This window comes from Salvelinus namaycush, chromosome 1 (assembly GCF_016432855.1).
Source record: "Salvelinus namaycush isolate Seneca chromosome 1, SaNama_1.0, whole genome shotgun sequence".
Classification (NCBI taxonomy): Eukaryota; Metazoa; Chordata; class Actinopteri; order Salmoniformes; family Salmonidae; genus Salvelinus; species Salvelinus namaycush.
In genome coordinates, this window is record NC_052307.1 from 10,011,433 (window position 1) to 10,026,672 (window position 15,240).

The window sequence follows — 15,240 nt, forward strand, 5'->3', positions numbered from 1 at the left end:
CACAGCCCTTCAACCGCACTAACCTACAAACAACCGCACACACACACACACACACACACACACAACCGCACTCACACACACAACCGCACAACTGCACTCACACACCACTAACACACACACACACACAGCCCTTCAACCGCACTAACCTACAAACAACCGCACACACACACACACACACACACACTCACACCCGCACTAACACACAAACAACCCTACAACCGCACACACACACACACAACCGCAGTCACGCACACAACCGCAGTCACGCACACAACCGCAGTCACGCACACACAACCGCACTCACACACACACACACACACACAACCGCACTAACACACACACACCCACACACACACAACCCTACAACCGCACTAACCCACACCCACACAACCCTACAACCGCACTAAAACACACACCCGCACTAACACACACACACACACAACCCTACAACCGCACTAACACACACACAACGCTACAACCGCACTAACACACACACACACACACACACACACACACACACACACACACACACACACACACACACACACACACACACACACACACACACACACACACACACACACACACACACACACACACACAATATATCCAGCTACACCAAAGGCTTATCTGGGATGGCTAGGCACAACGTGTGTGGAAGGCAGATCTGGGATCATTTAAGCTACTTCCTCAACCTGACAGCTGAACCAACACTGGGAGAGGAGACCCTGGATCTCCCTGCTGACTGGACGTGAATTAATGAATGGATGGATGGATGCATGGTTGGATGAATGGAGGAATGAACGGGTGGATGGACCTTTGTAGTAGCTTTGAGCAAACACCATCACTTTTACTCTTCTGGGTCTTAAACCAAGTAAACAACCAATAAATCAACAAAAACAGAGTTGACCTCCTAAATACATGATGGCCTAGTCCTCAGCATACCAGGACCAGCAAGGACAGCCTTCATATCAGTCTTGTTAGTCTACATTATGGAACATGTTTATTAATCACGGCCCACCAATACACCACGTATCAAAATGAACCATGTAGGTAACACCAGTGGTCCTGTGGTGACACCGTACCATTGTGAAAAGGTCAAGGAAACAAAATTATCCCTTTAATAGTACAGGGTATTCCACCTACAATGGATTATTGTTGAGAGTAGCAACCGGTACAGTATATGTAGCCTACTTTTCATTGCTTTTGTTGCACACAACAGTGGTCAGTGTATCATCACAGCGGATAAGAGAGAGAGAAGCTGCTCCATGCCATTGTTGTGTTGCTCAGTCTGGGTAGGGCTGGCTGGGTGTTACTGGGGAGGTGTTCACTTGTTGGGTCAACTAATCCTCTCATATTGTCCCTGAGCAGCTGATCTGTGATCTTTCTAATATCTCGGCAAACAGAGGCAGGATCCAGTGGAATAACAAGGGGAGAGGTACGGAGGCGAGGAGATGGGAGAAGACCGGACGGGAGGGGATGGGAGAAGACCAAACGGGGAGGAGTCATTACAGACCCTGGTTCGATTACAGGTTGTATCACAATCGGCCGTGATCGGGAGTCCCATAGGGCGACGCACAATTGGCCCTGCGTCGTCCGGGTTAAGGTTTGGCCGAGTTAGGCCGTCATTGTTCTTAACTGACTTGCCTAGTTAAAGGTTAAATAAAAAATAAAAGCGGGATGAAATGGGAGAGGAACGGAGGGGAGGAGAGGTATGGAGGTGAGGGGAAGAGATTGCAGAGAAACGGAGGGGAGCCGATGGGAGAGGAACCGAGGGGAGGGGAGCAACAGCCCAGAAGTATCTTGCTGCGCTCCAGTCTGTACCCCTGCTGAGTGGGGCAGGGCGCACACACAACACACACACACACACACACACAATGTGGTACATTATGTTTCCAAAGAATATCAGAACAGAGTATTAAGGTTCTTCAATGAAAAGAACACCCTCTCTACAGTCAAACATGGGGAGGTTTGATAATGCTGTGGGGTTGCTTTGCTGCCTCTGGAACTGGGGGCCTTGAATGTGCGCAACGCATCATGAAATCAGCAGATTATAAAAGGTGTTTTGGAGTCCAATGTTCAACCCGGTGTCCAAAAACTGGGTCTCCATTGAAGGTTGTGGGTCTTCCAGCAGAACAACAACCCCAAACACACATCAAAAAGCACCCAGGAACAGGGTTTCAGGGTGCCAATAATGTTGTCCATGTTCATTGTATTTATTTTCTGAATTAAATTTCTAAATTTAAGTTTGCAAAAATACTATTTATTCTGCAATGTTGAAAATCCAATAACAAAGTGTGGAGATCAAACGTTTTTTTTTCCTTCTTCCAATTTCAACTTACTTCAGAAGAAATTGAGAATTATTTAAGAAAAGTGCAAGAGTGACCTATCATATAGTGTATTTGACCTTAGACAGCACTCTGGGCCACTCTCCAGGACCCTGGCTAATTATAGCCATTTAGGGCCCTCCCCTCTGCCTGTGAGCCCTCAGTAAAAGGACAGGGGGGACAGGGGGGGGCATGGGACTGGCCAGTGACTTGGAGGACAGAGCCCTGGAGAGCACACTCACTAATGCAGTCACTCAGGCATCTCCACTATATCTGTCAATGATCTACAGTGTGTGTGTGTGTGTGTGTGTGTGTGTGTGTGTGTGTGTGTGTGTGTGTGTGTGTGTGTGTGTGTGTGTGTGTGTGTGTGTACAGGCATCATGCTGACCCCTCTATTGGGAACCATTTGTTTCACTGGGCTGTTTCCTGTTCCCATCAGCCAGCAGTGGGCTGGGAATTCCTGCATTCCGTAGACAAAAGGGCTTCACAGCGCTGTCACTGACTAGGTGTTTTACTGTGGCCCTTATGAGCGTCATAACTGAGGTGAGCGAGAGAGCCGTGAAAAAAAGGAGAACAAGAATCACAGCTCACAGAGGAGCCAAGAAGGTGGTGATTCCTATTTTAAAAAGGGACTTGTTAAAGGCTAGGTAACATAAACTTAACCACATGCAACATATGGATTTGCATTAGTATACGCATCAAAAGTCCTTATGCAAAATTACACCTATTTTTCAAGTTATTACATGAAACTGATCAGAATTCCAAAGAATGCCAAAGTCATGCCAGAAAATGTTTTGTGGGGTGTGACGTTATATGGAGGATCCGGCAAGCTAGCCTATTCCCTATAATGTAAACTTCAACAGAAATAACTTAAATTGTATATTGAAAAAAAATATAAAACACAACATATGTAAAGTGTTAGTCCCCTGTTTCATGAGCTGAAATAAAAGGTCCCAGAAATTATGAATGTCCAACAAAGCTGTTGCCAGAGAATTGAATGTTAATTTCTCTACCGTAAACTGACTCCAACATCGTTTTTTGAGAATTTTGCAGTACGTCCAAAATCCGCCTCACAACCGCAGAACACATGTAACCACACCAGCCCAGGACCTCCAGATCCGGCTTCTTCCCCTGCGGGATCGTCTGAGACAAGCCACTAGGACAGCTGATGAAAGTGTGGATTTGCACAACTGAATAATTTTTGCACAAACTGTCAGAAACTGTCTCAAGGAAGCTCTTCTGTGTGCTCGTCGTCCTCACCAGGGTCTTGACCTGACAGCAGTTCGGTGTCGTAAAGGTCTTTAGTGGGAAAATGCTCACCTTCGATGGCCACTGGTATGCTGGAGAAGTGTGCTCTTCACAGATGAATACAACGTGTATGGAATCGTGTGGGCGAGCGGTTTGCTGATGTCAACATTGTGAACAGAGTGCCCCATGGTGCCGGTGGGGTTATGGTATGGGCAGGCATAAGCTACGGACAACGAACACAATTGCATTTTGTAGGCCGTCATTGTAAATATTAATTTGTTCTTAACTGACTTGCCTAGTTAAACAAAGGTTCAATTAAAATAATATATATATATATATATATATATATATATATATATATATATATATATATATATATATTATTTTAATATATATATATATATATATATATATATATATATATATATATATATATATCAATGTCAATTTGAATGCACAGAGATACTGTGACGAAATCCTGAGGCCCATTGTCATGGCATTCATCCACCGCCATCACTTCATGTTTCAGCATCATAATGTCGCAACGATCAGTACACAACTCCTGGAAGCTGAAAATGTCCCAGTTCTTCCATGGCCTGCATACTCACCAGACATGTCACCGATTGAGCATGTTTGGGATGCTCTGGATTGATGTGTACGACAGCGTGTTCCAGTTCTCACCAATATCCAGCAACTTTGAACAGCCATTGAAGACGAGTGGGACAACATTCCACAGGCCACAATTAACAGCCTGGTCAACTCTATGCAAAGAGTGTCACAATGCATGAGGCAAATGGGCACACCAGATACTAACTGGTTTTCTGATCCATGTCCCTACCTTTAAGGTATCCGTGACCAACAGACGCATATCTTTATTCCCATTAATATGAAATGTATTGATTAGGGCCTAATTAAATTATTTCAATTGAATGATTTCCTTATATTAACTGTAACTCAGTAAAAACTTTGAAACTGTCGCATGTTGCGTTTATATTTTTGTTCAGTGTATATATGTATTACTTTGAGCTGGATTGCCTGTCTTTGCAATTTGTATATTCTGGTAATAGACGCCCAATGGGCTTTTTTGCGTTGTTGGTGCCCCCTTGTGTACTAAGCCGGTAATACCATAAATCCCGGTGTGAGAGAAGGACGGTATGAGGGTACGAGGATAGGAAAATCTGGATACAGCCCAACCCTACCACCTAACCAGTTATCAAATAATGTTACCGGTATATGCAGTTATATCTTAACCAGCCGGCTATAGCGAGTTATTTTGCCAGGGACCTCACGATACAATATTATCATGATACTTTGGTGCCAATACGATATTTATTGCGATTCGATACAAGGATTTTATTGTGTTCCAAACATATTGCTCACCATATATCTGCTGCAGAGGCACAAGACAGAGCCATGAGAAAACAAGTTGATATCAGTCATGGAAATAAAAGCACTGAAATTAAATTGTCTCCTTGTTAAAAAAAAAGGAGAACAAGCTATGAAAGAACAAAAAATTGTGCAGGTACAGCCAACTAGCGCAAACATATTGCGATATTGTCAAAATATCGCCAAAAAGATTATACTGATATGGAACTATACATTTTTCCCATCACTATTAGCTAGCCAGCTAACTAGCCTAGATAGTCAAGTAGTAATCCAGAGAACACCACCAACTAGTCTAGCACAGGCAGGAACCCACAAAACACAACAACAAAAAAGCCAGCAGATAGAGAGAAGAGTTACCAATTGATGGCTTAGCTACCAAAGAAGAGCATAGGAGAGGAGCTTCAGAGGGAGAGGCCTTTTCATCAGCCGAGGGAAAGTCAGCTAATCCAATAGCGATATTATGAGGTAAATCCACAGTGAACTTATTCGGTTAAATCGCCATCACTACTGACACTCACAATGTACCCGTAGGTCGGTAGGAAATAGAGGTTGCAGGCTTCACATTCACGCTCGGCACAGCATCTGGATTCAGTCAGAGTCTCATTCCGAATACTGTCTTCCACTGGTTATAGCCATCGAAGTCCTCCGAGGTGAAATTAACACTGCATACAGTAGACGTCCCGCAGTTACCTTACTCCAATTCGCTTGCTTCAACCGGACAAACCGGTCCCTCTTTAAAGCTAGCTTCTCGTTTTTGGGCCACAAATGAGTCATAACCTCATCCTTGTGGGTATTACTGCAACCACCAACAACAAACCTCCTTGGCATATTTAGCTTTTTAAAAAGCTGTTGGGTCTGAAATGTAAACTAACACTAGCTACAGACGACGGAAAACTAAAACAACTCACCTCGCTTGACTACCAAATGCACAGGAGAAGAGGAGATGCACTTTGTTGAATTCATTTATATTGTTTCTTCTTCATGGATGTACATAGTAGTTCACCAATGCCAACACTTGGTCTTAAATGTAATTACATACTAGCATGGCTAGTAGCTAACATTAGCCAGCTGAAGCTAGCTAGGTAGCACCAGTTCTCCACATGACATTTACAATAGTACATTGTGGGTAGTTCCGAAGATATCCGAAAATATGTTGACTACAACTAAGTTACTAAGTCATTGACCACACTACATTGTTACTTTGGTGAGTAAAAATTCATGCTATCTACCCTTTAAAACCTGAACAAACAGGGATGTTGTAAGGAGGGTAAGAAGTGTCTACCTGGATGACTGAAAACAAACCAAGGAGTAAGGGAATAGAACTTGCTGTGAGCCGGAGCATTGACATACTCTGATTACGTAAAGGTCTGGAATGTTGGCTCTGACCCTCTGGGTGTGTTCTCTTGTTCTATGTAAGCACAGCAGCTCAGGATGGCTGCCCACCTATGACCAATGGATGCCTTACCAGTAGAACTCCAGGAACTAAGCTGAGAACTCATGTTTGCACCTTGGACAGACACAAGCCTCCCAGACAGCAACAAGGGGGAGGTTTACTGTTTTTAGACCATAGCAACTGGATCATCCACAGGACTCTTCTAAACGACCTACCTTTAGGGCAAAAGATGGTCTGCTACAGCTTATGGAGGCCATGCTGCAGCACACGGAGAACTCAGCATGGAGTTGTAGTGGGTCGCACAGCTCTACCAAACATATATATATATAATCGATTCTAGCAACCCACCCAGACAGGGAAACCATTGAGGACACTGAACAGAAACACACGCCTGTTTACTGAGATCCTACACTGACAACCCAGTTGGGATATCTTTGTTGAGAGAGTATCTGCCACCGCTTTCTGCCAGCATAGAACACAGATTCAACATATAGACTGACTGGCTTTTTCCAGTTTGTTTGTGAAGTAAACAAGTCAGTGGCTCAAAGGAAGCTCTTTCATAGAGTATAAATGAGTGGTTTGAGACTGATTGACTTCTGGTGACTGGGATGAAAGGGTACAACTCGTGAGAACTTTAGTGATGATTCTGTAATGGCTGAGGGATTGAGGATTCAACGGGGAGGCAGGGAACGTCAGGGGCAAAGCTGGTGTTATAAATTCTCTTCTGGACACAAAGGAGACCCATCTGGGTGGGGGTGTCCATGTGTGGTCTTGTTCTTCTATCCTCATGGGGACCTGAAACCCCCAAATGTCCCCACAAGGATAGTAAAATGAGGGCAATTCTTCCTCGTGGGAACATTTCCCACGTGTCCATGAAGACAAAGGCTATTTTCATCTTAGGGGTTAGGTTTAGGGTTAGAATTAGGGTTAAGCGTTAGGTTTAGGGAAAATAGGATTTTGAATGGAAATAAACTTTAGGTCCCCAAGAGGATAGAAGAACAAGTGTGTGTTTGTGTGTATGCGTGTGCCTATTAGACACCCACTGTTCTATTAACAAGTCATGTTGTCCATCGTATACCCAAATGGACCAACTGGCTTTCTGTTTGGGCCAGATGAACGAAGACACAGCTCCATGAGTAGACTGGAGGTGAGATGCCAACCTGTGCCATGGTGATACTACGGCCCCAACACAGCACCCTTCAGGTCCCACAGTTGCAGAGGCTGACACTCCCATTGTCACTTAGATGGTGGGTCACAACCTTCAATGGGTTTGAATGTTTTTTTTATTGTAATAAAATACTCCAGTCTGAACTTAAACAACTAAAACCAGGTAGAAAGTGTGTAAAAATTATAATGAACCTATATTTTTTTTAATAATTTAACCTCTATACTAGTATTAAAATACAGAGTTATTAGCAGTGCTAATTCACGGATGTGGTTGATTTTGTGGTCTCAAACCAATGAGCTTAACATTATGGGCAAAATTGAATTATTGACAATAAAAAAGGTGGGACTTGTCATATAATTGGTACATTTACTATCAATATAGAATGAAACATAGTTTCCAGATTGCAACAACCAAAAATTAAATAAATCACCATGCGAATATTGGATCATGACAGAAAACCTGGGCCAATTTGGGTCCCAAAGTAAAACCAGTAGATGACACTCCTAACACACAACAGCTGCAGAGCACAGAGCTAACATAGTTTCACAATAGAGCAGCCAAGCGTACAAAAATGTTACATTAGAATTTCCTTTTGATATTCCCTGTATGATTTCTAATGGCCATGTGTCTCCTGCCCCTCTCCTCAGATTAAAGCCTCCATTCAGTGTTTTAATGTTATTTTTAAATCATCACTGTATGTCTAATAAATCACTGTGTGTGTTGATTTAATGAAAATAACAAAATATAATTGTAATAATTTAGTTCCCCGGGCATCTTTTGGCCATTGAAATGCTGTCTGATTGTGTGGGAGATAGGAAATAAATCAGAATATATTTACATACACAGCCCTGATTGGCTGATAGGATGGTCTAGACTCTCTTACCCAGATGAATGGTCATTGGTCTATTATAAATCAGATCAGATTGTGATGTCATGATCTGGGCTAAAAACTCCATCCCACCTGAACAAGCAGACATTTCTGCCATCTTTTCAAACAGCTCATACACAAAAAGGGCATTATCATAATTTTCACAATTTCAGAGTGTTATTTTAACCTTCTAGTGCAGAAATATTCAATGCCCCTTTAGTTCAGACACTCTGCTCATCAAAGAACAGACACATTGTGTTCTCTGTGAGGTGGACTGTCATGCGCAGCTTAGTGCCAAAATGACTACATTGTTATGTATAATGTTCACATCAAGATATACCACTGACTACGTCAGAACCAGTACAGTCCTATTTCACTTGGAAATGGATGAGTATTGCATCATTAGGCCTCTTCCTTTCCATCTCTCTTTCCCTGTCCCATTGGGGACTTGTGAGTCCCACACATACAGTATGCAGCTGCAGATGGCGTGTTAGTAAGCTGGGTTAGAGAGTAACTAACTGTACATGGCTTGTGGTGTTTTCTGTTCTCTCTCACTGAGAACTTCTGGAGACCACACCAGAGTAAGCATGACACCTTGTTCAGAGACATTCTTCAGCTAGCCCCTCCTAACTCTTAATATGTAAAAGCAGCAGAGCTGGGAACTCACTCAGTAAACTGGCTCATGTAGTCTACTGTATGTACACAGTTCAGTGGAAAGTCGGAAGTGAGAGCCTGTACACGCTGGTCCCTGCCACATCAGATACTGTCTGAGATAGACCACAGCTTACTCGCTCTCCCTGTCTATTGCCACCCTATGATTTGTACACCTACATTTCAAAATGTAACTTCACTGAAACGCCCTGCTTGACTTGGGTGAGAAGGCAAAGATATGACATGACAACACCGCACATCGACTAGCAGGTGAAAGAAGAGCTAGGACATCAGCTCCTGTGAGAGGGGCTGGGAATCAGATGTGACAGTGATAGCTTCCATAAAAGTGCAGTCAACCTTTGGGTACGGTCTACGTGAATTACCTGTAAACTCAGGGCAATCTGGCGAATGTACATCATGTTCAGGTCCTCCAAAATGCGCAGTTTGTCCTCCATGTCAGCGTATCTGTTCATTGGCATCCCTCGAAGAAATATCCACAAATTGAGGTAGCCTATGATTGAATGTTTTCACTTCCACGCCCCCCTTTTAAAATGAATTTGTTACAAATGTGAGGCGTTTAAGGGAGCTGAGAACTCAAATTCCCAAGGAAAAAAATGCTACGAACGCTAATGGTGGAAAATGAAAAACTTAGCAGGCAGTAACATGAAGATTTAGAGAAAATACTAACTTTGAGAATGTACTGTTAGATAAAGTACAGGAGGCGCGCAACAGTCTCCAAATCCAATGCGCAAAGAGCATACGCCATAAACGTTTTGTCTTTCGAAGTATTCAAACCAGTTTCTCTGTTAAAACTGCACAGCACTGACTTTTCCGCGAACCAAAGAGGTAGAGAGACGTGTGCGAGCACCCTAACCGTATACAGTAACACTGTTCATAAAACATACAGCTAGTCCACAGTGCATATTCTTGGCTACTTTTTTTCAAGCAACAAAGGGCCTCTCAAACACCCACAGTCAACACCCCTCCTGGGCAGTTGGGGAAAGAATGGTTCTTTTTTAATGCAATTATTCTCTTTGTGTCCTTGCGTCCTGATTGTGAGTGCCGTCTGTCCGCTGTGACAAGACCTCTCCGCAAAAGGGCATCGCCTCCGCAGGAACGAACAGCACAACAACCCCACTGTGCGCAATAATCGCCACAGGATTCCGGGGACCTCGCGCAAAATTAACCCGTACAACGCGCCTCTCGAAACAGAGCATTAAACATAAAATGGGAGAAGAAAAAGAAAGAATGAAAGAAACTCCACTCCCTTTAAAATAAACAAATACCAAATACCAAACAATTAAAGGGGCATCTGAAAAAATGTAGTGGCGAGGGGGATAGCCTTATTCTTTTCAGACACTTGATAACAAATTATATTTGAGCCGTGTCAGATGGCGCATTATCACAGTTTGATAAAACAAGAAAAAAATATGCCCAACCTAATAGCAAATGAAAGATTAACCCCTGAAAACCTCGCTGTCATAAGGCAAAGGTGACAATGAATGAGATGAGAAAAATATCTGAATTATTCATTTCTTAAGAGTGGACATCGTTCGTTTCTGTATATTCACGGACGAGAGGGAACTATTATGCATAATGTCGGACACCGGGGCTTTTGGGATGGCCAATTAAAATTCATATTTGACAATACAAGTCCCGTATGACATAAATCTTTCCATTGCTTATTTAATCATGTTTTATAGACTATTCAGGAAAACCCTGTCCATTTAAAAAGAGGCGTCCTCAAACGGAAAACAGGCTGAATGGATGCAATTCTCCAGTTTAAATAAAACCAAAAATTAGCTAGTATCATTAATAAAATTGTGAAAACTATAGGTATATTACTGAATTTGATACTCTAAAAATAGTCTACCATTTAGGGCTTGCAATCGATGGGGAGTGTATTTCCAAGTTGTAGCCTAATAAATAGTCTACAATTTGGGCTTGCAATCGAAATGTATTTCGAAGTGGTAGCCTATTAAAGATGTCAGGCGTATATGTTTATGAGAAAATTTGTGTTATCCAAGCATCGGTGAATTTATTAACAGTATAACTTTCCAGCGTTTTCTCAGTTCACGCAGCCAAATGTTGGTGCCCAGTCTTCAACTTTTGAAGCGCTGGCTCTCTAACTTGCACATGTATAGTTATTTCTAGGTGTTCCTCTTCACCAGTGGAACTTCGGAGTCCTGAAATTGAGAGAATCTCAAAGCTAAACGTTCTAGAGTCCACTTTCTGCCAAATGTTCCTCTCATTTTCCTCTGAGAAACATGGCTGAAATCAAGAAAACTGCTCCCATCCCGGGCCGATCCCACCATCATTTTCTGTCTCCTGTCTCATTTGCGCGCGTCTTGTAGCGGGTTCAGGCGTTCCAGTGAATTACAGATGATGTGCCAGTGCATCTGGTGTGTGTCCTTCCATGTGGCGTGGGAGAGACCGCAATAACTACAAGCGAAGCCCCTCACAGGAAACTGGGGCCATCTCGCGCACAACTCTCACGACCTTCTTACACACATTTATTCCTCTGTTGTTCACAAACACTACAAAATAAAAACAAAAGTGCACGCACAATTTCCTACCCCCCCCCCCCCCCCCCTGAAAAAAACACACACACTTCCATGTCATCCTCACATTACTCTTTCACACAAACACATATTTGCTAAAGTGAATGTTACACTCTAGGGTTTACAAGACAGGGAGAAGGTAAACTTTGAAAACAAATAAACTGCACTAAGCCCTCCCCACCACAGAGCACAGGAGCAGGGCTGAGGGATGGCAGCAGTAGCTCACCAGGTCATTTCCCCAAGAAAAGCCTTCAACCTGAAGTTTAAATTACACAGCTAATCTTCCTCAGACACTGGGTTAGGCTATGTACAGTAAGACAATATATGTATTGTTCTAGTGGATGGAGGTGGAAAGATAAATAGTGGATTAGAATGCACTGGAGGGAGGGTGTTGAGTGTTTATGAAAACAGCCTGTGACTGGTTCAGAGGTTAAGCCCCCCGGCACCACCTAGCAGTCCCCTCAGAAACTCTATCTGACATGTGGAACTCTGCAGCAGCAGGTTGGGCAAATTCCTGTATGTAAGTCACTTGTCAAAACTTCAAAACCACAGTACAAAAACAACATTAGAATGTTAAAACACAAACACTCTTAATCAAGGGAAAGAATCCTCTGCATAGTGCTCTCAGAGGCAGGAGAGAACACCTGTTCTCGTCTCTCAATGCTTCTTTCTGCTGAGAAGAGTTACAATGCTAGCTAGCAGGAGGTGTGTGAAGTCACTCCATTGCCCATGCAGGCATTAGGGCACATCTTTAGATCATGGATTAATGTGATTCTAGGACTTCGAGGCAGTGAAATCTATAGACTCTGTTGATGGAAAAGGTCACCTACACAGAGCCAAGAACTATTCTAGAATTGTTGCATCAGAACTAATCAGTTGCTTCTTTTACATTACAGAACCATTCTATTATAATGTACCTGCGTCTATGTTCACCATATTTGATAAAATAGGAGAACATGTGGAAAATATGATGACCATGTCCCAAGGTGAGATGGGCCGAGAGAGAGAGAGAATCTTATCACATAACACACACATTCCTCAGTGTGCCAGTCTAGCTTGCCCTGGACCTTACGTAACAGCCTAGGATGTTGGGCTGCGTTCACAATGCCCGGCGTGCTCTGTGTTCCTGAGCGGATGTGTAGAGTAATATGGGACATTTCCTGTCTGTAATCAGCAGGGTGGAACACACGGCCAGTCGGCCAGTCAACAGGTAGTGGCTATTAGCTACAGACTAGCCAGAGCTGGCCAATCCTGGTCTTAGTTCCTCACCTGATTAAACTCCACATGATCTAGAGGTCGATGACTATGATTGACATAGTCTTCGATATTATGAATCAGGTGATTTAGTGTGGGGTCAAAACAAAATCCTGCATACACTGGAGCCCTTCAAGAGCAGGGTTGGCCAGTCACTGCTATGGATACATTGGTAGGGGAGGAAGGGATGGCAGCTAAGAAGATAAAGGGAGAGTCTCCACTGTCCACTGTGTAACTTTAGCCCATTAAACATTAACCAACCGGCATGATTGAATTGGATTCTTTCACATGAGGAGAGAAACCCCCTGTTGGTTTGACCGTTTACTGTTCAGGTCATAAGTCAACCTACTGAATCACTAGGTTAGATGGGCCTGTCTAAAACACATTCCAATTCTGATCTCTGGCACAATTATTGGCAAAAGAGGCAATGTTGATTGGTCAAATGAAATTTGACCAAAATTTGAAATTGGGCTTCCTGTGTAAACACAGTCAGAGTAGGAAACGGAGTACAGATACATTGTCACGACTTCTACCGAAGTCGGTTCCTCTCCTTGTTCAGGCGGTGTTCGGCGGTCGACGTCACCGGTCTTCTAGCCATCATCGATCTATTTTTCATGTTCCATTTGTTTTTGTCTGGTTGTCGCACTCACCTGGTTTCAATTCCCTCATTATATATTGTATATGTTCCCTCTGTTTCCCCCATGTCCTTGTCCGGAATTGTTTATTGTAAGTACGTGTGCTTTATGTGACTGGTGCGATACGGGTTTTGTTGCTCATGTGTTTTGTTATTTTTGTATGCCGGTAGTTATGTACATTAAACGTCTCCGGCTATTTACCAAATTCTGCTCTCCTGCGTTTGACTTCCATGCCACCAGTTACGCACCCCTGACATACATGGGAATGTGTCGAACTGACCAAGTTGCAAAGCTCCAAAATACTTGAGGGCATTTCTATCAAAAAGGACCCATGAACACCAACATGAAGTTACTAGGTGCACATCAAATTGGGTGTCAAATTTCAACCTTTCTTCATCTTCAAAATGTGGCATAAAGGCTTTGATTTGTGAATAAACAGATGGAAGGGGTCTAAGAAAGCATCTACCAGAAACATTCTTAAAAAAGGTACAAGAAATACATCAAAACACAATAATGTTGACGTAAAGACCACCGCCAACTAATATCTACACTTATATTTACTTTTTGACAAATTCTTTACCTTCCGTAAATATTGCCTTCTGTCTTGTAATTTACCGTTACCAACTACTTTGTAGTACAAATCAGGAACCAACGATGTAATTCCATTACCGGGTGTAAATCCACTTCACTTACTGTGGTTTAATAACCAAAATAGTTGTTTTTTTTCAAAGTCAAGGTGTCATGTCATAGCTAACACCACATGCTTTCTGCAGACATCTTTCAATCTTAATTCGGAGATGATAGCTAACAGAGTTTTTGGGAAACGTGGTCGCATAAAAACCCAAGAAAGATTTTAACGTAATATAGTTACTCGTGTTTGCATCTGCACAGTTCTTACACTAAATTGTTTTTTTGTTCATTTTTTAGGGGACATTGTTAAAAGTTGTACTGTTTGTTAAACTTTGAACATCACATGGTTTTTGTTTGTGTTAGCAGTTGATGTTATTCTTTAATAACATTAATAAAGCAAATCAGGGGGAGGAAAATAGGTTTATTCGAAGAGGACAAATCATATAGAAGTAGATGGTCATTCTTCCCTGTCCTCAGTGATGCTCTCCAGTGAACAAAGGGACAGAATGTAGTTTATAACCCAGCCCTAGCCTATGGTTGACCAATTAGAATTCCTTGCAGTAAAACTGGGTCAAATGCCCAAATAACAAGTATCCTATTTCAGGTTGAATATATAGACAAATTCCTCCCATGTCTCTGCATTAATCCCCTATTACAGAAAATCCACCATTTCCTTTGATGGTTAGTACTGTATTGACCTCTCGTCCTCTGTCTCTGCGTTGTGTATTTATCTTCCAAATATTCTTATATTTAGCATGCATTTTCAAGAGAAAAAACTGAGACAGAGTGTAATTCCGTTACCGTGGAATTGCATTAATACTATGTGTGTGTAAGTCCTTTCTGTAGGAGAGAGTACCAGAGTCAGATCCGTTTAAGTGCTTCCCTACTGTACTGTCTCCAGTCTGCCACCAGTCAGGCAGCAGGGCAGGGCCACAAACCACAACAAAAGAACCCTGGCTGTCATCTACCCCCAATCAGTAAACTGAGCCCCACCCACGCCACAGCTCCCACGCACAAACATCAGCATGCGCTGATATAGACACATATAAATAGAGACTGTGGGAAAACATACACAAAACATCCCCCCACACACACAAAATCTCAAGGACACTTTGAGAC

General features: G+C 42.7%; 1 protein-coding gene across 5 annotated transcripts in view; it reads right to left on the minus strand.

Annotated features, from left to right (window-relative positions):
• The window catches only part of LOC120046789 (rhotekin-like), a 137,471-nt gene that overhangs the window by 84,534 nt on the left and 37,697 nt on the right, over nucleotides 1-15,240 (minus strand). Inside the window, exon 1 of one of the 5 annotated variants that reach the window (XM_038992616.1) lies at nucleotides 9,425-10,182. The exons of the other annotated variants lie outside the window; for them this stretch is intronic. Coding sequence (XP_038848544.1) covers nucleotides 9,425-9,520 — 96 coding nt within the window. The 5' untranslated portion in view covers nucleotides 9,521-10,182. Of the gene's footprint in view, nucleotides 1-9,424; nucleotides 10,183-15,240 lie in introns of those variants that run through there. 5 annotated transcript variants of the gene reach the window in all.